General features: G+C 25.7%; 3 protein-coding genes across 8 annotated transcripts in view; 1 reads left to right on the top strand and 2 right to left on the bottom strand.

Annotated features, from left to right (window-relative positions):
* The first annotated feature begins 332 nt into the window (after positions 1–332).
* On the top strand, positions 333–6,056 carry LOC149063054 (oxysterol-binding protein-related protein 11-like). 2 transcript variants are annotated; one of them, XM_089218182.1, is made up of 5 exons: positions 333–475; positions 737–968; positions 2,673–2,870; positions 2,938–3,091; positions 5,381–6,056. In XM_089218182.1, exons 2-5 carry the CDS (start codon positions 834–836, stop codon positions 5,584–5,586), a joined length of 693 nt encoding a protein of 230 aa, XP_089074308.1. In that variant the 5' UTR covers positions 333–475; positions 737–833; the 3' UTR covers positions 5,587–6,056. The 2 variants fall into 2 exon arrangements, with proteins under 2 accessions (XP_089074308.1, XP_089074309.1); XM_089218183.1 differs by lacking the exon at positions 333–475 and adding an exon at positions 538–680.
* Positions 6,057–7,405: 1,349 nt separating this feature from the next.
* Positions 7,406–14,086, bottom strand: LOC107163188 (uncharacterized). Of its 2 annotated transcripts, XM_089218184.1 has the most exons (3): positions 9,176–14,086; positions 8,982–9,108; positions 7,406–8,912 (listed from the first exon to the last, which is right to left on the bottom strand). In XM_089218184.1, the coding sequence occupies exons 1-3, from the start codon at positions 9,500–9,502 to the stop codon at positions 8,878–8,880; spliced, it is 489 nt and encodes a 162-aa protein (XP_089074310.1). In that variant the 5' UTR covers positions 9,503–14,086; the 3' UTR covers positions 7,406–8,877. The 2 variants fall into 2 exon arrangements, with proteins under 2 accessions (XP_089074310.1, XP_015365952.1); XM_015510466.2 differs by lacking the exon at positions 7,406–8,912 and having other exon boundaries at positions 8,953–9,108; positions 9,176–14,082.
* Positions 14,087–15,048: 962 nt separating this feature from the next.
* LOC107163181 (uncharacterized) overlaps positions 15,049–25,341 on the bottom strand; it is a 31,542-nt gene continuing 21,249 nt past the window's right edge. For 3 of the 4 annotated variants that reach the window (XM_089218181.1, XM_089218178.1, XM_089218179.1), the window contains 12 exons: positions 21,671–21,784; positions 21,435–21,536; positions 21,046–21,150; positions 20,446–20,562; positions 19,996–20,100; positions 19,802–19,914; positions 19,406–19,591; positions 19,180–19,335; positions 18,412–18,559; positions 18,173–18,344; positions 17,676–17,835; positions 15,049–17,600 (listed from right to left, as the gene is read on the bottom strand). In XM_089218181.1, coding sequence (XP_089074307.1) covers positions 16,469–17,600; positions 17,676–17,835; positions 18,173–18,344; positions 18,412–18,559; positions 19,180–19,335; positions 19,406–19,591; positions 19,802–19,914; positions 19,996–20,100; positions 20,446–20,562; positions 21,046–21,150; positions 21,435–21,536; positions 21,671–21,784 — 2,610 coding nt within the window. In that variant the 3' untranslated portion in view covers positions 15,049–16,468. The remainder of the gene's footprint in view (positions 17,601–17,675; positions 17,836–18,172; positions 18,345–18,411; positions 18,560–19,179; positions 19,336–19,405; positions 19,592–19,801; positions 19,915–19,995; positions 20,101–20,445; positions 20,563–21,045; positions 21,151–21,434; positions 21,537–21,670; positions 21,785–25,341) is intronic. The other variant, XM_089218180.1, reaches the window with a different exon arrangement.

Here is a 25,341-nt window from a genome sequence, read left to right as displayed (position 1 = left end):
ACTATAATAATTGTTGAACCAACTAAATTTGTTTGCATTTGTTTATAGTTATGAATTTATACTTCAGTAGTTTAAAATATAAAGTGTATTAATTGTATTTGTTTAATTTATATATTACGTTTAAATAATTAAAACGATTTGACATTTTTTTTTTCATGGTTGGTCACTCTGGCTGTCGGAGAAAAAATCGGTTGTTATCATTTGTCGGAGAACGGCCCTCGGCCGCCGCTAATTAATATTTATATGTCTATGCCGTCCATGGTATAAGCCATAAGGTCACGAATAGTTATTATCAGTACCTATTATTTTGTTATTGCGAAAGCTGCCGATAAGGGCCATAAAATTTTGTATAATCGTTGTTATGTTATCTGCTTTTACGTCTACAATATAATATTGCGCTGCTGCTCACAATCAGAAATCGGTGTTGGATGTCTCAAACTCAGAATTAGCGATAACAACTACGACTAACGAATAAGTAATTACTTAAGTAATAAATAACTCAACTAATTTTTATAATAAAATAATTAATAATATATTTATAGTCATATAATATACTGGAATATTATTAGTTGTTCGAATTTAATTTTTAAAATTAATAACAGAATACCTCCAAACTTTTGCAAGTGTACTTACACAATATTGAAAGTGACTGCCACATCCACGCCCGTCCTTGTTTAAAAGTCGCTGCGAACAAATATTGGATAATCATAATATTAACATAGTTACATTTTTATAGACGTTCACATTCTCCGGTATTGACATCAGCCAGTCGTCATTGATAATATTGCCCTATCGTATACAGCAAGTGTGTTAACTGACTGCTATTGTACGTCATGGACACTGGAGGCATAGAGTTTTTGTCACAAATTCAAGAAGGACAACTGTACAAGTACACAAACGTAGTCAAAGGCTGGCAACATAGGTGGTTCATAGTGGACCCAAGAGAAGGAACACTAAGCTATTTTTTGGTAAACTACATAGCCATACATATTATTATGTTATATCGTTACACTTTTGATAGTGTTATACTCAAGTACATAGTTTCCAATCTAGATTTTTATATTTTCATATTATAGACTTGGATTTCTTGGTCAATAGTTATAAAAAAAATTTTTAGGAGATGAATTCTCTGATATTGCATTGCATTCAATTATCCATCTGAATGTATTTCTTTCAACATTTAGAACCATTTGATTTTTTTACTATTCAAACTCATGTAAATTTACTCAATTTTTAAATAATGTAGTTCAGTTAAAAACCATAATTTACTTTATGAATTAACTAATGGCCCCTCTTAAACACAATTTAAAGATTGTTGGCCAGTAATTGGTTTACAAAATGATGATTAATCATTTACTTTACTGTCACTAATGTTAGTACTTTAAAAATTATTTGTGTTGTATCGATAAAAAATTCAAACAAAAATTGTGTCTATTTAATTTAGAATTATTCTATTATTTGATACACAAATACTTCTAAAAACTCCAATAAATTATTAAAAAAATGAATATCAATACCTATAGGTTGTCATTAATACATTTGATTACCACTAAGTATAAGACTAAATTTAAGAAGCAACTTTGTTTTTAAAAACCTTTAATACCTTTTAAACACCTATAATTTGTCTAAGTAGGTAACTAAACTAAACACTAAGCTATGCTATGATTATTCATTATAGATTTTAAATTTTAAATATCACCCAGATCCTAATTTGGTAAATTTAATTTAATACCTGTTTCAGAAAGCATGGTGGTTATGGTATATATAAGTGTATAACTAAGTAAAACTATTAATATTATATAATATTACTTATAGAAATGAATTTAAACAATTTGTTACCATTTAAATTGTATGTATACAATATTAATTTATTATTAAGCCCTAGGCCCTAGCCCCCCCCTCCCCAACACATATTTCTCATATTACATATTAAATAACAAATAAATAATATCTAAACTTCTTTTCACATTGTCCCTTTATATATTAAATAATCAATAATTTATTAATTACATTGATTATATTATAATATATACTATTATGACAATATTTTTAAATTAAGAATAACATATATTATAATTATATTTGTGTTGTAAAAAAATTGTTGCCCCCCCCCCCCCCACAGATCTTTTCTCAGGATCCGTGCCTGATTGGTCTATACAATTTGTATTATAAAACGCCTACTTAAAATAACTTACCTACTAGTAGTAATGTAGTATACTAGTATAAAATCACTCATAGAAAGGCTTATACTCATCTACATAAATATTAAATAAAAAATAATGGTTAAAAACTTTATAATGGTATGACTACAAATCCCTATTTTTACTTTGAATTTAAATGTCATTCTGAACTACAAGACCAACATTTTTATTAGTTATTATTTAAATTGATTGATAATAGTATTATATTAAATTTCTTTCAAACAAAATATGGTATGACTATTTTATATTTCATATCAATATTTATGCTATATGATAACTAATTTACTGCAAAACAATTGAATACTTTTGCTAATACATTCAACAAAATGTAAATTCAACCTTAATAAATTATAAAAATAATAATATAGTAGAAAACTAATAATATATTTTTGATCCAACAAACCATATATAATTAATTATATTACTAATATAAACTATTACTATTAAAAATTATGTTGTCTTATTATGCAGAGTGAAAATGATACAAAGCAACAACCACGGGGATTTATTTTTTTGGAATCTGCTGTTGTATCTCCAAGTGATGAGGATTCAAATACATTTTCTGTGAACTCTTGGAATGGTGAATGTTATAAGTTAAGAGCTGTTGATGCACGAGCTAGACAAGATTGGGTGAATCGTTTAAGAGCTGCTGCAGAGTATCATTCCCAAGTATATATTAGATAAACTTTATTATAATTTATTTGGATCAATGCAGTAACTGCTTTCTTATTTATAGAAAAATGTACAAAAATATTCACAAACGAATAATGTTTATGATTTTTGCCCAAGTGGCGTTAAAAGATCATTGGCCAACGCACGGCAATATTTGTCTCAAGCTGAAAACAATTTTATCGACATGGCTCGAGTTATAGAGAAATTACCATCTCAAGGTGAGTTTTTGCAGTTAAAATCTAATGTATAATTTAGTTATCATAGTTAAATTTTTTTACATATACATTGTAAGAGATTTTCCTTAAATTTAAGAATTCAAAGTAAATTTTTAAGTTTATTATTATTATTATTTTTAGGTTTTTGTTGTAATTTACCTGTAAAAAATATGCACACATGTCATACTACACACCTTTTAACAGAAATATGCATTATAATGCTTATCAAACATCTAATTGATGAGTTGTAACCTATAACTCCGATAAACAAATTTTAATTTTACCATGTACCATTTATTCATTTCATATTTGTTTTTGACTTAATATATGTATAATATATATATAGGCGTATATTGCCTATAAAGTGCAGGTTTGCCAAATAATGCATCTAAGTATAATTTAATGATATAATTAATCCTTTTAATGTTCTACACTTACTATTAAGTTCCAGTATTTTCATTTGCCGATGAACATTCAGTTTTAGAAAACCCTGGTTTGCATTATTTTCAACTTAGACAATTTGGTCATAATGATATTAAAATTTAAATTTAAAAAAATAGATTTCAGAGCCTAATTACCTTTGAAATAGTTAATAAAAAAAAGTATAACAAATAAACATAAATAAAAAGAAAAGAAAAGTTAATATAAATATAAAAGTATTTTTAATGGAACAATATTTTGGTGTTAAGTTGAATTATAAATACATGATATGTAGTCAAATTAAAAAAAAAGATAAAAAATGTTATGATAAAAATATTATAAATAGTTAAGTCGTGTCAATAGTATAATTAGTCAGACAATGATATATTTAAATAAATAATTTATATTTTTACAGTCTGATTTTAATAACTCATTGTTTTTATAAACTCAAAATTAGATATTTTGTAGTCTTAAACATTATTTTAGATTTTTAGTGTTTCAATTTGAATTGGTAGATATTTCTGTTTATATATTTGTTCAATTGTTTTCCAAAGAGTAGAAAATATTTAATTGTATTTTCATTTGAGAATCTGTTTGGCATTGTTTTAAAATTTCTAAAAAATGAAAATATTTTTGTATGAGAAGTATAAAACAATTAACTGAATTTGGCATGAAAAATTTCACTTGCATTAGTAGTTAAGAGGACGCCACACCCGTATGTGTTGCCTCCGTCTTACAAACGTATAACATAGCAAAATCTGTTTAGCGCGGGACAACTTTTCTCCCTCAATATTTATAATGGAATTTTCAAAATTTCATAACGCATAGGTAAGAACTTTATCTGTGTCATAGCGTCGTTATTTTTTTGATAGTACAAACCAATAATTTTAAGTAATTTAATGAAAAAATAAAAAATAAATGTATTTTCTTAAGCTTATAACTTTAATTGTATTTATGTTTTTAAAAAAATAACGACGCTATGACACAGATAAAGTTCTTACCTATGCGTTGTGGAATTTTGGTAATTCTACTATAAATACAAAGGGAGTAAAGTTGTCCCGCGCTAAACAGATTTTGCGATGTTATAAGTTTGTAAGACGGAGACAACACATGCGGGTGTGGCGTTCTCTTAATTACAAACTAGAACTACTATTAGTAGCCTATATTTCAAATAAAAAACATAATCGCTATCAATAAAAGTCCACTCAAAACATTTGAACTATCTTTGCGATATTGCAATTTATTGACTTTCTCATCTGTAATGAACTATAAAGTTCCATTTACACCAAATATTTAAGAGCTGTGATTGCGTACTCTCTACATCTACTATCCAGATTTAACCTTAATATTTCTTACCTTCATTAATTGAAATCGGTATATGAATAAAGATTTTGTCACTTTGGGCTACAATTGAGGGACTCTCAAAATTATTTTAAATGTTATTAGAAATAAAATACTTTCTGCACTGTTAGAACATAACATATTAAACATTGATATCCCATGAAGTTGTAAATACTATTTATGAAGAAATAAATAAATTTGTTTCGTAACCAATAATATATATATTATGTAGATTGAATAACTTGGTATTTTATTGTACTTGGTAGAACATTTATTTAATTTAGAAACATTTGTATGATAAAATAACATGTAATATTATAGATTTATATTTATTATCAAATCTAATGAATACTTTTTATATCAAGTTGAATTTAAGAATTTACAGAGTAGTATATAACATACAAAAATATGGTATATTTATAATAATTGATTAAGAAATACACATTAATATTGTACATTTTAACATCAAAATAAATTTTGTTTTATCCTTAAATTATAATAATATTAATATGTTTTTATTTTTAACTATAGGTCCACGTTTAAGGAATACTGATCCAGATTTATTAATAATAAAAGCAACATCACAGTCAATGATGTGTGCATTAGAAAACTGTTATAAGATTCTACAACATTCGAGCATAGAACAACCAATCATTCGAACTTATTCATTTTTGAATTCAAAACAGTCTTCCTCAACTACACATTCAAAAAGAAAATCACATACAACAAGTACTTAACTAATAAATAATAGATTAACATAATGTTTCTCTCTTATTTTTATATCATGATATATGTTTATTCCATTGATAAAATTTATAATAGTTATTTAAAATAGTATTGAATTTTTAAAAATGTATTATTACTTATGGATATATTATTTTATTTTTATGTGCCTAAATTGTATTAACTATTGTTTATCAAATGTAATTGTCAACAAATTTTTCATAAGTCTTTTTAATCTTAGAAAAAGAAGATATAAGAGTCTACTCTATTTCATTTAACAATGAACCACTCAACTGACCTATAAAAGTACACGTAGTTCTCGCTTAAGGGTCAGACAAGTGGGTAGATCAGTACGCGTGCGCAAAAGTGGTTCATTCTTAAATAGAATATAGTTACTGAAATCTCAATAAAATGAATCAAATGAAAGTCTTTAATTAAAATAAATCTAATTATACGTTAATAGTATATTATTAAGAATTATAAAGATAGACTTAATTGGTTGTTTCATTTTGTACACTACATTCCAATATTTCATACTAAACAGTTTTATTAAGTATTTACAATTTTACTGTATGATCCTATGATTTTATGTTTTTATACTTTCAGTGATATCATTAATTTTAAGGCTTCTCACTATATTTTTTTCTTAAATCAACCTTTTATTTATATTATTTTAACCCTCTAAGATAGCGAAGAAGTACTTATTGATTTAAAAATTATAGTTTTTTTTTTTTTTTAAACTTATAGTTAACTATAAACTATTTTATGTAGCACATAATTTTATTGATCATAAATATAGGATTAGTACTTGTATAACAATTTTTATAACTTTAAAGAAATATTAAAATCACAGTATATTAATTATTAAATAGTAAAAACTATAGTTTTTACCAAATAAGAGCGCATCACATTGACGTATCCAAATGACTCCTGGACCTCCCTACCGATTTTTGTGCACCATCATATGCATTCTTATTTGGTACAGACTATAAAATAATGTGATCACAAAATTAATATTGGTTTATATAATTTTATATATTATATTATATATTATAATTTAAAATGGAAAATTAACTATACCATAAACGTATAAATAAGATGTTATTATTTAGAAAATATGGCCTGAAATCAATTCACTAAATTTTTATTGGTTTTATAAATAAAAACACCAATGAATATTTACGATTCATGGAATATAATTAAAATGTTAATTTCTTATATAACCTAGTTTAACCTAATTCAACCAAACCCTAGTTTTTACCTAATACTGTTGAGACTATGTTATAAAACTTGATATATGTACCGGACAATGTATATACTGGTTGGTCAATATGGTCCTGCCCAGAGAATTTGAATTCCAGATCCAAACAAAATATTTATATTAAATTTATTATTACTAATAATTATATTAATGGACAAAATTACAGTACTATTAGTATTTATTAATTAAACTCTGAATATTTTAAAGTAATGTTAGTGACGATAATTATACATCTAATATTGATAGCATAAAATACAAAATAATTAATTTTATTATATACAGATAAATTAGAATTTTGTTATTTGTTATTTGTTTGTATGTGATTTACTAGAAATTAGAATACTACTCATAATATTCCAAAATCTGTTTGACTTCCTATTATTGTATTCAATCTTTTTGCAAACTGTGTACAAGTAGTTCATTAATCATTTATCAATATTAAATATAATATAACTAATATCAGTATTATAATAAATTGTTTTAAAATATTCTTAATATAATAATTATGTAAATTAAATTAATTTCAATAAATATTATATTGATTTTTTTTTTTATCAACATATATAATATTATATAGGTACATTTACATACATATACACACAGATATTAAATCCAATACTAATGATTTTTTATTACTCTTCCATAAATACTCAACTGTTACTGTCATTAAAGAATACAAATATTCTATATTATTTTTCATTTTTTTCTACTAGATACCTACAAAATATTGTGGTTATTATTTATTAATTTGTTTCAACCATTTATTAGGTAACTGGTTAATATACTTGGGTGATTGTTATTCTGAGGTACTTTATTCAGTCCTGGAAAATTAGCATTTCCAAACTTCCAGTTAATTTTTACTTTCTGTATTTTTCAATGGGAGTGGCAGGATAATTAATATTACTAGGAACTACATCTTTTTTTTTTAACTTATGTGTCTGGTTTTTAAGCAAAAACGTTTGGATTAAAATGTGCATTACACAGTCTGCTATATTTAGTTACTGTAAAAATTTCCCTTAACAACTTATCAATAGTTGGCAATCTTGTTTATTATATATGTATATCAGTGCATATAAATAATAAATTTAATACAAAGATTGGCATTAATGACAATTTGTTTGTTTTTGCAATTAGTATTGCCTGGGCTTTATCAAATTTACCACTTATAAAGTTATAAGTAATAAACTGTATTTTATGTGTGGTTATATACTTTAAAATAACCAAACAATATTTTTACAACCATAATATTGTTAGGAAATAAATATCACATATATTTTTTAGCAGTGCTTGAACTGAAGAGTACCGTGTCCTTTTTTGTTTAAAAAATATTCCTATCTATTCTAGTCAATAAGACATTAAAATATTCAGAAATGCATATTTATTTTTAGTCTTTTGTATCCTCCTAATTTTCTCCCAATTCAATCACTGTCATTAATCTAAATAATTGAATATAATGTAACGACAGTTGAATAATTATGTTGTAAAAATTGATCAATATTTAATTTCTTTGAATAATAAGTTCAAATTTTCACTTTAATCTAAAAACTAAACCAAGATTGAATATTTACATACATGTTGTAATTTATGTTTCTATGATAGGGATGAAATATAACTATTTCACAGATATAGCCATGAACAATTTTAATAACATTCTAATATTCTTAATTTAAATTTTTTTGTAATTTTTGGTCTTCAGAAATTTTCAACAATGGACCTTTTATACTTAAAACACAAAGTTAAATAACTCAAAAACTACTCATTAAAATTTTTATTTCAATACATCAAAATTCTCAAAAAAATTGTAAGCTAAATAATTTCTAGTAAAAACTCGCGGTTCTCATTTGAAAAACAAAAGTTTGTATCGCCACAGGACACTCTTTAAGTGGTACAAAAAAACTCAAGAATTTGAAAATATGATCTTTGAGTAGGTACCTATATTTAAAGATTCCAAAAATCAGATTTTGAATAACTTCATTATTGAAGAAAAAGGGGGAGTAAACATGCTTAGTGAATCACTGTATAACATTAATGAATAAAATTTGATTTAGTACCTTATATTGATAGTTAATTTATGTGTCACTGAAAAGTAAAAAAATTAGGATAAAAAAAAATATTCAAATTTAAATATTATCATTTTTATTTATTTACATAATTTTGTCAAACAAAACCACATGTCTTGAATGAAATTTCCGTTTTGTCTCCGCTGTTTTCTTTTGCAATGTTTATGAATACAGCAAATTCTTGTTTGCGTTGCTTTATTTTCAAATCCAGGAGACTATCGAGACAGATGAACATAATAGGTATATTTTATTTTATTTATTTTATTTTATTATTTTTATTACCATTTTAACATTATCATTATTAGCTATTTCTGTTTGATCATTTTGATTTTTAAAATTTTTTTCTGGATAGTTCCTTGTTTCTGATATTTGTTTTTTGATTTCTGGTGTTAGTTTTCTGGTTTCTGGTATTGGTTTTCTGGTTTCTGGTGTTGTTTTTTTGGTTTCTGGTGACTGGCTTCTTGCCTGTTTTGGTTTACTATCCTCATGCAATTTCGGGGGTTCTTGCACATTAGATACCTGTCTGGTTTGATTCACATCAATTGGCTTTCTCTTATAGCTGAATTTTTTTGTTTTATGCCTCTTGGCATCACAAGCGTTATAAGACATATTTATGTGATATACATTTTCGTAAAATAAGCAGCGATATGAAATGATTAATATATTTTTCAAAGATAAAAATTTAATAAGTATTTGTTTTAAATATTTCTATGGAAACAAAAACAAAATTATTAAGATTAATATTATATTAATTATTAAAAAAAAAATAATAAGTCTTCCATAAGCTCGAACACCGAAGAAAATGAGCTGTTTTAAGTGGTCTGGGAATTAAGGCGTTGGACCAAATGTCCTTCGACATATGTTATGTAGACTATTTTATTGGCTTTTATTATTTGCTCATAAAATATCTTGTTAATATACAAATAATTATCATTCATTCTTTTAAAGCTAAATTTTCATCGATCTATAATGAGTACATTTCCAATGTTCAACTTGGTACTATGATAAAACATAATTATAATTAACTAGAAATAACAAATAAAACATCGGAATTTATTTGAGTATATATATATAATATGTATTACTCGACTTTGCTGTTTAAAACTACCTACCTAATCATTCTTTTATCCTTCTACTCTTTTTCGTTAGGCTTCTGTTTAAATATTCAATACATTACATATAGGTACACAGTAATTATTATAATGGTTAGGTAATTTTGTTATTTTCCATTTCTTAATTCTCATACATTTTTTACATAGAACACAAAAAACTGAAGACAGATACAACTAAAATGCTTAAAGCTGAAGTAAACCTAATACCATTAAGATTACCGATATCTCACAATATATAGTTGTTCACATAAAAAATTTTCCTATATTTGATTTTAAGATTTGTTTAAAAAAAATATATAGGTATAATATACCAATATAATCTGTAGCTAATGGTAACGATTTAAATTAAACAATGGTTTTTGTGAGCCAAAACTAAGTATTTAACAAAGTATGCAGCAAAAATAAATTTTATTACCACATGATGTATAAATAATAATTGTAATAATTGTGTAAACGTCGAAAATAATTTAAATATTTAAATTTTTCTTAAGTGGATACCTAGGTACTCAAATACGTATTTTAAATACATTTAAAAATATATCTTAATCTAAAATTAAATTCTAACTTACAAAAGTTTAAATATTTTTGTTAAAGGTTTCTACCTTGTGTGGAATATTCTATTTCAGTTCTAATGTATGTTTAAAAAATAAAATTGTATGCATTTCTGACTTAAAATAAATTACAAATTTTTGAAATTTCGAAATTTTGATGACTTCAGTCTGAAATTTTAGATTCTGAACGAAGTGATGAATGTATTGATTTTACAATGATGTGTGTTTTTTTTTTATGTTTGTTTTTCGTCTGTGTACATAACTAGTCGAAATAATGCTTCAATTTAAAACTTTGGGGGTGGTTTCCGATGTAAAAGTAAATATCCTTTGCTATGTACTGACGTCCCGCTAAAACACATAAACCCGCATATACACGTAAGTGTCCTTGGGGCGTACGATTTCTTATGTTAGTGTAGGACCTCAATAGCTGTGTCGAAGGCCGAACTCCTAGACTTCTCGGAAATTCGGCATCGTAAAATTATAAGAAATATTAAATATGAAACCCGAGATGAAATCGTAGTATCGGGTTCGTTAAATTTATTTCTCCGAAATGCTAAATATGAAATCGTAGTATAGACGGGCACATCTAAAGAGAGGAGTAATGTCATCTGGTTATGGAGATTACGTATCGCGAATAACCAGGATATGGACCGACCGGTCGCACGAGCGTGGGAAGCTGCGATATCATAAAATTACACGCGTACGCTTTTGCGCGACTCGGCCATGGACACATATACTTATCTTATCGAAAGGAGAGGAAACGCAGGGAGTAGGACTATCTGGACTATATAGGAGAGCCCCGATTAGACCAAATTCAGACGTGAGCCACCAGAGTTAGAGCAAGCACCTTCACGCCAGACACCAGTCCAATTTAATTATTCGAACTTAGAATATTTTCAATTAAATCATTTTGTGCAGTAAAAGTGTTTTATTTGCATAGTAATCAAATAAATATCTAATAATTAATCACAAGTTGTTATACTTATTACACTCAATCCATCTACCTCCACACCAGTCGTTTGTCCTCCTGTATGCTGGAACGCTACACCTTGGTGCATTATAGAGGTCAAAAGTAAACATTTTCCAACAATTTTCAAAAAAATCGAAAAAAAACAAAAAAAAAATGACAGAAAAACGGGAATTTTTACGCAAAACCAGTTTTCGACCAAATCGATATTTGTATATGGTTGTAGTTCAAAAACTAATAACTGTAAATACTTTAAATTTTCACCAAATGTTAATGTAAGTGATATCTATATACCGTTTAATTTTCAAAAAATTTCGATTTTTTTTTAGTTATTTATAGACCACTGAAATTTTCGATTTTTTTTTAAGTGTCGGTAAAAAAATGTTGGACAACCAAAAAAACATAAAAATTTAATACAAGGTTCCTTATTAGTTGTTCTAATTGTAGCTAAAAAAAAATTAATAATCGTTAGTCACATTTTTTTTTATAAGCGTTTATAGTTCAAATTTTTACGAAATCTGTTGAATATTTGCAAGTAATTTTGAAGTTGAAAAATCATAAAATTTTTTGTGTTTATATCTAAGGATTAAAAATATAACACTAAGTTTTCCATAAGTTTTCCTTCAAATAGCTATAGAGAAAACTCGAAGTCTCGTTATAGGAAAAATTTTAAGTGCGTTTGAATTTTAAATTTTTACGAAATAGCGTAACGAGTTACGATTTATCCTGAAACGATTTTAAATATTTGTTATTATTCAAAAAGTATAAGTCGTAGATACTTGAAAATTTTACCAGTTATTAGGATTGGCATTTTCTTTACATGATTTAATTTTCAAAATATTTTGCCTTTTTTCAGATATTTATAGACGATTGAAATTTTCAATTTGTCTGAAAGTTTTTTTTTGAAGTGTCGATAAAATTTTTATGGCCCTATCAAAATACTTGAAAATTTAATACAAAGTTCCTCATAAGTTATTCTTATAGTGATTATATCTAAGATTTGAGAATTTAATACAAGGCTCATAATATATTTTTACAATAGCAGTTGAAAAATAAAATAAATGTATAGCCACAATTTTTTTTTTTACATGTAGGTATTCAAATTTTAATTTTGACAACATACGTAAAAATCACGAAAATTAGTAAACTATTTTATCCTAGAAATTCATAAAACATTTTCCTTTTATATCTAAGATTTGAAAATTTAATACAAGGCTCCTAAAATATTTTTACAATAGCATTGGAAAAATAAAAGAAATATATATAGTCACAATTTTTTTTATAAGTATTTACAGTTTAAATTTTGACTAAATACATAAAAATTACGGCAATGTTCAAATTATCTTAGATCGAAATTCATAAAAGTTTTTCTTTTTATACCTAAGATTTGAAAATTTAATACAAGATTTCTTACAAATTTGTCAATCTTTATCACAAAAAAAATGTCCACCGGAAATTCAAATTAAATTTTTATTAGCATTTGAATTTCAAATATTGACAAAAATTCGTCAAAACCATGAATATTTGCAAATTATTTTGTAGTTCAAAATTCATAATATTGTTTGTATTTATATCTAAGGTTATAATTAACACCAAGTTTTACATAAGTTTTACTTCAAAAAGCTATAGAGAAAATTTGAAGCGTCATTACCTATAGGAAAAATGTTTTGAGCGTTTGAGTTTTAAATTTTTATGAAATCGCGTAATGATAACGATTTGTTCTCAAACCAGGTATTCGTATATCTATGATAATATAAGGTATTATGAATTATGATAACTACACTAATTGATTAACCATGCCTTATGCAAAATGCGACTTAATTGAAAAATAAAATATTTGTTTCAAAATAGAATATATGACAATATTTAAATATAATATATCCTAGACTGACAAATCATCTCCGTTCAGAATCGTTTTTCGTATACAATGATACCTATCATTGCATTCAAATTTAATCCCATCCATTACAGTAACCTACTGTACAGCAGAGCGACATCCACGACTTACCCGCTTATTTTTTTTTATTACATTCAATATTCATTTATGTGCAACTTTAATCACACATATTATCATATATTAAAGTTATTTTTATCAACCAAAAAATCATTTACCAACAATAATTGAAAAAATTCAATTTTTCATGATTGTAAATAGGGCAAAAAGAGTCAAAATGTTTAGAAAATTGTATCATGTATAGACGTATAGTCAATTTAATAATCTATTTTAAAGTTTTATGGCTGTTTATTTGTGCGTTACACCAAAAATAAATAAAATCGATTTTTTTTCAAAAATTGGGTTTGCTTAAAGATTCCAATTGTTTTCATTTTGTTTTTCTCTATGCTTTCAAAAACTACTGGGAATTTTTAATTTTGACTTTTAAGATAAATGAGAGTCTTCTTCCTTTTATTTTTCTAATTTGTGCAATGTTTACACATTAGTATAATTTTTTTAACTTTTGTCATGTGAAATTTCTTTCTTTTTTTAACTTATATTTATTACAATATTATATTATACATATTTGATAAATAATCGTGATTAGATGTAAATAATGGTAAAATAAATTTTAAAATACTCAAAAATTAGCTTCAAAAAAATTAATATTTAAGTCTTATCTCTAAAAATATTGTTTGAATGCTAATTAAAAATAAATTTCAATTAAGATTAATGACAATACAAAAAAAAAAAAAAAAACAGGGAGTAATAATAAAACTTTTCCAATACAATTTTTCAATTGACACTTAAATGCATATAAGCACTAGTCAGCTAATCCTAAAAATCAAATTTGTATGATCTTTAAACCAAAATTAATATTTTGAGATGTCTAATTGCTGCACTATAAGAAATAAGAAATTATACATTATGATATATATATATATATATATTTCCTATATTCTCATAATGAATAAATTATTTTAGTGGAATAATCAGACATATTTGGAGTTTGGAGATGTCTTGTTGCTGTACTAAAATAAAAACCAGAAACCTCTATTTATATTATGATATCTTTGTATTTAATAATTGGATTTGTCAGGTTGTTGCACAAAATGACACAGTTTTTTTCTTAATAATGTGTAGTCAACAAATAATTTAGACCAAAATATGGTCACGTCTTGTTGTTGCTCCATGGTCTTCAATTTTATTTTTAAATAATGAATGAACTTTTACCGTTCAGTTTTCAGCAATGTTATTCTAATGAAAATAAAGTAAATAAAGTTTTACATGTTTTAAGATAAAAATATAATAATTATTGAATAATAAACTGTAAAAATTTCTCTTTCATAATTTGTAAAGTAAATGTTAGTAATTAGGTTAAAATGTAAACATATTTTAATGAAATTAATGGAAACAATGAAACTTTTAATTTTTAATTTTCAAGTAAACATTTTTCAACAACAAATTTGCTTCTTATAATAATTACATATATTTAAGAAAAACTCTTGTTTGACATTTAACATTAATTAATAATTATGCTGTACATAATTTATTAATGTGTATTTGATTTAATTTATCAAAAAAAAAAAAACTGACAATGATAAATTTTATATTTAATAAACACATATAAATCCAATTAATACATAAAAGCCAACATTTAATTAGATATAATGAACATTAAAAGATGAAGTTCTTAATTTTTATTTTGGGTTAAATTTATAAGATATTATAAATACATTGATCCTTTGTAAAAAAAAAAATTGTTTGAGTAAAAAATGCTACTGATACAATTGTAAGATCAATTGTTACATAATGTGGGTTAAGGTGGTTCTTTATAGTGGATTTTGTTTAAGGGGCAACATTTAGGCTATTTATAATCTTGTTGGCACTGCTCCTGATCATTATGTTAATCATAAATGATTATTAATGTGACTGTGGATTCCACATCGTCCTATATCGCAATGTAAGAAATTGATTGGCTATGTTTTAAAGCACACATACACACATGCACAAGTCAAAAAAGGCACGACAAAATATTATATTTTTTTCTTTTGTGAGTACAATAAGCTAAGCTGGTAAAAATTAATATACTTTTAGAAGTTAAATTTTGATTTTGAAAAATTATTTTAATTCATTAGTTTCTATTCTAAGTTTTTTTTAGGTCATTATTTTACTACGGTTTCAAATGTATTTATTTGATTTTTCAAAATGAATATGTATTAAGCAACAATAAGACAAATAAATTAAGCTTTTCCTACAAAACACCGAAAAGAGGCTAACAAATTCAAATGAGTTGTAAAAATTAAAATTGGATAGAATTCTAAAATATTATATTTATGTTTGCCAGCTTAGTTCCACATTAAAATCAATTATAATAAATATTGTAACTTTGTTTTTATATTTTAAATTTGTCATTCGTTAATGAAAATATTGTATGTTTTTCGATTTCATTATCAAAAACTTAGTTCAGTTCTTAATATTAAATTTTTTTATCTTAACTGCTGCAGTAGTTTTAAACTAAATTAACTTAACTATAATAAAATAATATCTCTAAAAACTCTAATATCTTGATACCAAATTTTTAACATTTTTAACTTAGTATTATCTAACTTAGTTTCAATCCAATAAATAATAATATAAATAAAAAATAATGTTCAGCTATAAGAAACAAACATTTAAATGGATAGTTAAAAATAACTACTTTCAAATTATAAATTTTGTTTTCTTAAATTACATTTAGGTATAGTATAATAGTGTAATATCTTATTTTAAGTATCAAATATTTTTAAAATCAATAAATAATTATAATAGTCTTGCTTTACATTAAAGAATAAATATAAAATATATAATTAATTAAATAATTTTGTGAATGACAACTTATGATTTAAAATGCTAAGAATTACATTTTGAAAAAAAACTTATGTCTAAATAAGTAGTAAATAGTTATGAATGTTGAATTTTTATATTTTATCTCGGAGCATTGCATAGTTTGAATATAACCTATTATTAGCATTACTGCATGTGAGTATGTTTACTTGTGCTTGTTTCATCCAAAGAAGATAATTTATTTGGACTTTGTCTAGGAGATGGACGTTTAGTAACATTGATATTGGACGATCGATAATTTGTTTGTGGAGATAAATGCTGTTGAGCATTTCCTTTTGTTAAATTTGTGTTAGATTGTAATTTCTGTAATAACTGCTGCTGTTGAACATTTGTACCAGTTACATTACTATTACTCCCGGTGTCATTTTGTAGCTGTACTTGCTGCTCTGGCTGTATAATGCTATTCTGAATTAATTGAGAGCTCACTCCAGGTCGTGTAACATGTAATAGGTTTGAAGTTTGCTGCTTGTGAGTAGTTGTGCTAGTTGTTTGTAGATACTGTTGGATTGACATATTAGTTTCTATATGATCATCCAAATGCAACTGCTCTTGAACTGTAGTGGTTTTTATTTGCATATGTTGAATACTTGAATGCATTGTTAAACTACTGTTACCAAAGTTATTTTGTTTTGCTGTTGTTGTTTTTGATTTTGATAGCCCTTGCGGTTTATTTACTTTTTGTGATTTACTCGTACTTGGCAACTGTACATTTGTAAGGTGTAAACTACTTGTCCGAATATTTTGTTGAACAGGCAATAGGTAAGCATTTTGAAGATTATTAGTTATAGACACTGCTGGTATTAATCGTATATTTTCTGATTGATATTGGGAACTTAATTTAGATATTTCATCATCAGTTAAATTAAATGGTGAAGATCTTAAATTCAAATCAAAAAAATTTGGAAATTTTGATTTTTTAAACTGATCATCGATATTTATTTGATAATCAAAATTATAATTAATACTTGGTATTGTAGAACTCGATCCACGCAAAGGTATCATTGAACTTCCATTGTTATCAATAATATGTTGTGGGAAAAATAATTTTGACAGTAGTGAAGGTTCCTTTTGAGATTTTTGTTGTTCACTTTTCATTTGTGAATCTTTCTCTCTGTTTCTCTTAGTTAGTGGTTTAAGACCACCTGATTTATCAGGAATGCCTATTGTATAAACTATATTGTCAATTATTTGTAAGGATATGAGACGATCATATTGAGTTTCAAATCCTTTTACTTTACAGGAGGAATCTACATAATTCCTAGTGAAAAAAAGTTTTAAATAAATATCATATATATATTATGAATTAAAAAAAAAAAATGTTCTTTTTACTTACAGTTTAGTGTCACATTTCAAAACAACACCACTAGTCAATGAAGCTAATAATAAATCTTCAGTTAACCACACTAGATCCGAAAATAACATGTTACCAACTTTAATCCTCCATACTTTTTCAGATGTCGGTAAATCCCAAACAACTATTTCTCCGCTAGCAGCTGAAAATAATATTTTAAATTGATACAATCTAAATTATTTAGGTAAAATATTGTAGAATTAACCAACTTTTACTCAAAATAAAAATAGTGAGAATACATAAAATAATACATTTACAGTTCTTATATGATTTATGTAGCAGTTTTTTTCTATAAAAATTTGTTAGAACCTAAGAAGTAGTTTTAATAGCCTTCCTAAAAACATTGGAGGTAGCAAAATTGCAATTTTGTAAATTTCTTTGTAAAAAAATTTTAAAAAAATGATTAATATTACATGCATGAACAAATTAGACTCTTGCTAACCTAACCGACCTTGTCTTACAAAAAAAATTTTACTTACAAGCAGATGCTAGATAATTAGGATTTTGAGCATTAAATTCTAAACATGTGATATAGTTGGAGTGTCCAGTTAAAACTCTATGACATTCACCAGTTGTTAACTCAAACACTCTAATAGTTTTATCCGATGAACCAGTAGCTAGGAACATTTGATTAGGGTGGAATTTTACAACCTAAAATATAATTTGTAAAAAATATAAATTTCCTATTAACTAATAAAGATTAACTTCATAATCTTACCAAAATATCATCAAGATGACCCGTAAAAAATCTTAACGGACATTTATAGTTCAAAAACCATAAACAACTAGTGCCCTCACTAGATCCTGTGGCCACTTGCAAACTATATGGACAGGCAGCAATACACCATATCCTATGTTCATGTTCACTAAAAAAAAAAAGTTAACGGTTAAAATTCTTTAAGAAGACACTAAGAGAACAGTTTTACAGGGGAAACCAAACAAAATTTAATTTTAAAAGTTTTTAATGGATATTGGACATATATTATATTTTTATTAAATCAACATTACATTATGGAAATTATGCTAATTTAGATATAGTTTTTATTGTAAATTAATGCAGAGAATCATGTCATAAGTTGAACAATAATTTTTATACTTTCTATATAGTTACATAATGATTGTAATATCCAAGTTAGTAATTGTAGGATCCAGTAGTCACAAAAAAATGGCTAGTTTTAAATATTAAAAGTTTAAGAGTCAGCAAATATAATTATGTTTGATTACTAGTATTTAATTGCTTAATAAGAAACTTTAATCATGAAAATAAAATAAATAGGTATTGTTTCTATGTATGTATTATGTATAGATGAATTCTCCAGTTGTGAACAAGGAACAAATACTCTTATGTTTACGGCAGTATAATGTTATTAATCGCAGAATGTTTTAAAATTTTATGTAGATCAACATTATTATTGTAAGACAATTATAACTATTACAGAGTTGAGTTCTTTATCAATTAAAAACACCTAAATCTACAGTTACTCACTTGTAAACTTCTAAACACTGTTTAGATACCATGTCCCAAGCTCTGTAGGTTTTGTCATTAGATGCACTAAGCAGAATTTTAGCCGATGGTAATTCAGCTAAATCAAATATAGGTCCACCATGACCACGTAATATAAACGCTTTATTTTTGTCCAAACTTGTAAAAAACATTAATAATCCAATCATTTAAATATAAAGACATGTTAAAATATGGTAAAAATATTTACTATTCAACTAAATTGTTTCCTTCTGCTGAAGATGAAAAATTGCTGGGATTTATATTTCCAATATTATGTAGAACATCATGTTCTGATACAGACGTTTCCTTTTTTCTCTCCCATAAATAAATTAAAGAATCTATTGAACCAGCAACAACCAAATTTTGATCAAAAGTCAAAATTGAACAAGATAATCTATAAAGCAATATCAATTAACTATACATATTTAAAAAAAAAAAACAATAATTTTAATTCAAATTTATGAATTAATAAGAGTTTAAAAAAATTATATTTCAATATCAAAATTTAATTCAATAAATACTATAATACTACAATAAATAAATACTAGCAATGAAGTTATTCTTTAGGATTTTTAAATTTAAATATTCTTCATTAAACACATACTTGCTGCAGTTTTTTAAAATTATTTTTCGAGTTAAGCGCAGATACAAATCATCATGAATGTCTCTCAAATCGATTTTAGTAGTTTTTATGTGCTTTAAACTATATGAAGTTTCCTATAATATAAAAATTAAATGGGTTTTAAACAATTATACAAATTAAAAATATATATACAAATAGAAAAACTAGATGCTTACATAACGTAAACGTTGATATGATTTGTCACTATATCTCATGTATTTACGCATTACAACTTCTTCATCACTAGATGAGGACAAAAGACTGGAGTCCTCCAAAGAATCCTTAAATTTACAATTGATTAACTCATTTTATGAAACATATATAGTATTTATACTCTTACTTCACTTAAACTACTATCATTATCAATATGCTCATATTTTTTTCTGTCATTTGATTTATAATTTTTTTTATCTTTATTAGGACTTTCATCATCCTTTGTCATCATTAAAAAAAATCACATTATTAAAATTATTTTGCTATATTTTTTATTATGATTAAAGGTATATACTTGTATATAAAGCGTTTATGATTTTTAAAAATTAACATTATGACTTTTTGTATATTGTTAGATATTTAAAAATAAATTATTGTATTTTTTATAATTGGAATTATAATTTTGTTCTTACTTCAGACAAGCTTCCACACAAACTACTGTCATCTTTAATATTATAGTCAGATTTTTGCTTGTTTCTTAATTTTCTTTTCTTTTTTTCTTTTTGAAATTTTTGTTCATCACTTGATATCTTTAAAATGTATACATTGTAAAATTATTATTATTAGTCTCATTCAAATAAGTTTTATGTTTATTTTCACAGATTTAAGATAGTTTTGAAACAACTAATACCATACAAACAGGAATCCAAAGATTTTATTAATCTCAAGATGGAGATATACATTTAGACTTCATTATGAATCTTAATCCTCAAATTATTACTATTTACCACTATAAATTTTCTTCTATATCATTATGCCAGTGTTGAATTTTAATGTTTCCATAATATCATTAAATACATTTAAAATTTTGAACATTGTAAGAATTTAACTTATGATCTCCTAACTATTAATAACTTAGTAGATCAAAAATGGGTTATTTAGTAAAATCTTATAATAAGGGGGAGTATTTTATTCTTACTTTTTTATTTTTTGCTTATTTTCATTTATAATGTATTAAAATATTAACAATTTCAAAATTATTTCAAATAAAAGCAAGATTATATTTCTCTTACATCTGACACATCAGAAAATCCACTCATATGAATATCGTCACTAACAGATTTGCCTTCGCCACATTTCTTTTGTTGTTTATATACATTATTTTCTTCATTAAATACCTATAAAAATATATACTGTTATATAATTTTCATTTCTGACTTTAACTATACTCTATTCAAGTTAAAAACTATACTCAGCAGCCATATTTTGTACAGGTGCATAGCACTTCATGTTTATAGATGGAGTAAAAAACAGGTATTGAGTGTTGAACTGTTAACTGACTACCATCAAATGAAACTTATTCAATAACGAGTACAATTTTTAAGTTGAATTAAGCATAGTTTAAGCATATTTTTATTTTATTATAAATTACATTTTATGGTTCAAAAAAGTTTAATCTTACTTCAGATAAGCTTTCATTCATTTGTGTGTTATCATCATTTGCTGATTTGCTTCTAACACTTTTCTTTTGTCTTTTATCCTTTTTTTCTTCATTATTAGATACCTTTATAAATATAATACATATATTGTTAAATTATAGATTTTCATTCCTCACTTATTATTGCTACTCTTGTTATAAAATGACATTTTATTAATAGGTATTTTAAAGTTCTTTAAAAGCAATCTTTTTACTCTTACTTCAAATAAGCTTTCACCCATTTGCATATAATTATCATCGTTTGTAGATTTACTTCTTCTACTTTTCTTTTGCCTCCTGCACCTTTTTTCTTTGTCATCATCATCATCAGATATCTTCAAAAATTAATATAATATATTGAATTATTATTATTTTTAAACTTATTCTTATTGCTTTGTGATTCGATACAAGAAAGACTAATGTCACAAAAAAAACATTGCAGAGTAATATCATTTTAAAATCGAATTATAGCAATAATTAAGGATTTTAAGTGATGAAATTTAATTGACAACATTTTTCCTATATTAATTCAAAGAAACATTTGAATTTAGTAAGATCAGAAAATTTAATAATTTAATTTTTTTATGTACCTTTTTGATATCTGACGGGAAAAAACCAGGAATATCAAATAAACACTTTTTTTATTGAAATATAATAATTAAATTCAATTGAATATAACACTTATATTTCATGAAGTTTATTGATTGATTTCAAAATAAACTTCTATCAATTAAGTTAAAAATAGCCAATGTTTGTATCAATGGCGCAACCAGACATTTTTCCAAAAGGAAGGGGGACAAAATAAACCATCTTTATTTGTATTAAAAATAAGTTATGTTTTTACTAACAATACTATTATACGTGCCAAGAGGGAGCGGGTCCGGACCCAGTCCACCTCTCTGGTTGCGCCACTGGTCTGTATTAATTCGGCTATACTGCATCAGTGATATTTGTCAATTAATCTCAAATTCATTCAAATGTGACAATGGTCCTTCTTGCACAAGTAACAGAGCTCAAGCTGTAAATCAACCAGTTTTATATTTTTAAATAAATATTAAACAGTAATATGTATTGTGTTAAAAAAACATTTTAATAGCTAAAAACAGCATCATAGGTTGGGGTAAACCCTCTGGCAGTGTGATGTAGACTGTTTTTTACGCATATTTACAATAATTATAGTGGCGTTTAGCTTTAGACTGAACACAATATTGTCATATTGTCATATTATTATACGCGTATCTAACCTGTCAACTTGGTATGGACAATAAATAATAGACCTGTGCACATCAATGCAACTAGGCATTTGAACAAGGTGGTGCTGAAGCTCCAGGTTTTTTGTGACCTATTTAATTTTGAATCAAAAATAATTATGAATTTTTTTCATAAACGCTTAAGACCTAATGAAAATATTTTAAATAAGTAAATATTTAACCTCCAACTAGTTATTTCTAGTTTATATGTTGGTCATGACTAAATAAATTAAGCCATGATGTTGGTAACGTAACTGAGTAGATAGTGGAGGAGCAGTTCACGTTTAGTCATCGGTACTTGAGGTCGTTGAGGCGAACAACCAGAGTGCGCTGTGTCACTAAAAGATTAACCGAACACGCTTTGGTAACAATTCATACCTTCCAATTTGGAATATATATAGATTTAAATCGATTATTATTTTACTCTTTCTTGATAAATTCATTTTGGTATTGAAACTCTATATCCTAGTATGTACCAATTTCTACTAATATTATCAAATAGATTCAAGTACACAAAACGTATATGAAATGATGGGTAAATACATACAAGCCGATGATAGTATCCAGACTCCACGTAGGGGGGAATCATCTAACCATCAGTAAGACTGCGATTCCGGCGTTTAGTATGCCTTATCAATGGAAAATAATTAAAGCAACAGCTTTCAAAATCTCACGGTTCACTGAAAAATATTTTAGTTAACCTTGACATAATTTTGCATAAGGTTCGCCGAACAGCATGATGTTATAAATGTGTTGTACTCTAAAATCCATACTAAAACACATCCCAAAAATCATGCTAAGCCTCCGCTGCCAACTTCGTGCCGAGTCTTTGGAAAAATGTAGGTAAGTTGATCAGCTGTTTGACTGTCACTTCTATGACCTTACGGCCTGCGAGAAGCGCAACTAGCGCCCAATCGGAAATCAATGTAATTAAACAATGTATATTTTCTTGATATACTCATGAAAGATTTTCTCCTACTATTCGATGACGTGTATACAGCGGAAAATACTCCTCGAAAAATACATTACAACGTAAATGTAATCGTTGTTACTATCATTTTTATGTATATGTCAGATCTACTTAGTGAGATCACTTTAGTATCCATTTAGTGAAAATGACATTTTACTACACTATATATAGACAATTTTTTTTATCTTTTCATGAAGTGGATACAGTGGCGTATTTAGGAGGGCCATGGGGGAGGGGGGGCTTTTGGCCCGGGCGGTAAATTTTGGAGAGAATTTTGATATAACACGGTGCCTAGGTCATTTGGACGATAAAAAAAGTAATGACACTCAGACATTAATAAATGATCTTGTTTTTATTTACAAATACACCTAATTGCTAAACAAATGTTGATTGGAAAGTGGCTTTTTCTTTCTTACCTGGGGCAAACAATTTCTAAATACGCCTCTAAGTGGATGAAATACATTTTATCCACATTCTGTAATATTACTATTAATAGGTATATTGTACAATACGATAATAATATAATATAACCTTAAAATTAAATAAAAAGTTTTATTAAACTTTATTTTATAATATTTTATTATTTATTTTTACATAGTTCAGAGTTATAGCAACGACTATTGCAAATTTTTTTTTTTATTAACATCTTGATGTTTGACAAGGACTTGACGACGTGATTTAAATCACGACCGTTATTATTTAGGATTTAAATTTATATGACTATGAGGAATAATGAACGAGTTATAATAAAAATTGAAATCAATAATAGGGTTAAGAATAAATCAATGAAGAATAAAAATACTCTGCTGCGATCCCCTTTTATACCATTGAATTCAAATATTATTATTATTTTTGATTTGTTAAATTCTTACGTTTTAGTTTTAGCAGCTTCAATCTCCATGATCATTTGAATCTATTCCTCTTGACTTGCAGATTTTTTCTTCGGTTTCGTATCATAATATTTTATTAACTTCTCATATATTAATACTTTTTCCATATTATATAAAATAACGCGTTTTTAGTCAGAGTCAACATCTTCTAACAACTTCACGAATAAGACAGACTTACAGATTATTTTCAACGGGATCATAGTTACAAATTATATCAAGCAACTTTTATATTTATTTTATACACAATTACGAGTACTTAGTGAAAATTGTACTATTACCCAATACCAAATAACCGGTTTTAAAATACAAAATGCTGTGCAATAGTCGTTGCCATAACTCTCAACCATATAAAAATAAATGCGAAAATATAAAATAAAGTTTAAGAAAGCTTTTAGATTAATTTTTGTTTCATAATTTAAGTTTATATTATATTATTATCATATTATACAATATAATAATAATATTACAGAATGTTGATAAAATGAATTTCATGCACTTCTTGAAAAGGTCAAATAATTTTCCATATAGTGAAGTAAAAATCATTTTCACTAAATGGATACATTTCATGAAGTAAAAATCCACTTCATGAAATGAGCAATTTCACTAAGTGGATGTGACATATAGGTACACGAATGTCAACGATACTTCGTCGATTGTGGCCTACCAGCTTCTGACTACCTAGTATGTAGAGGAATCTATGAGTAGCGATGAACGAGTTTTTATAGTCGTTCTTTTCTAGGCGTAATTATAATTACTTTTATTTATATATTATATACACTGAG

This window comes from Diuraphis noxia, unplaced genomic scaffold, assembly GCF_037042655.1.
Source record: "Diuraphis noxia isolate RWA-SAM2 unplaced genomic scaffold, SU_Dnox_SAM2 contig0001, whole genome shotgun sequence".
Lineage (NCBI taxonomy): Eukaryota > Metazoa > Arthropoda > Insecta > Hemiptera > Aphididae > Diuraphis > Diuraphis noxia.
This window is presented reverse-complemented; position numbering and strand designations above follow the sequence as displayed.

What these genes read in the sequence shown, in the direction of transcription:
- LOC107163188 (XM_089218184.1), bottom strand. Translation starts at nt 9,502, where the DNA reads ATGTCTTATAACGCTTGTGATGCCAAGAGGCATAAAACAAAAAAATTC. An exon ending in ATAATGATAATGTTAAAATG is followed by an intron (nt 9,109 to 9,175) that starts GTAATAAAAATA and finishes CTGTCTCGATAG; the next exon opens with TCTCCTGGATTTGAAAATAA. An exon ending in GTTTTGTTTGACAAAATTAT is followed by an intron (nt 8,913 to 8,981) that starts GTAAATAAATAA and finishes TTTACTTTTCAG; the next exon opens with TGACACATAAATTAACTATC.
- LOC149063054 (XM_089218182.1), top strand. Translation starts at nt 834, where the DNA reads ATGGACACTGGAGGCATAGAGTTTTTGTCACAAATTCAAGAAGGACAA. An exon ending in GAACACTAAGCTATTTTTTG is followed by an intron (nt 969 to 2,672) that starts GTAAACTACATA and finishes CTTATTATGCAG; the next exon opens with AGTGAAAATGATACAAAGCA. An exon ending in AGAGAAATTACCATCTCAAG is followed by an intron (nt 3,092 to 5,380) that starts GTGAGTTTTTGC and finishes TTTTAACTATAG; the next exon opens with GTCCACGTTTAAGGAATACT.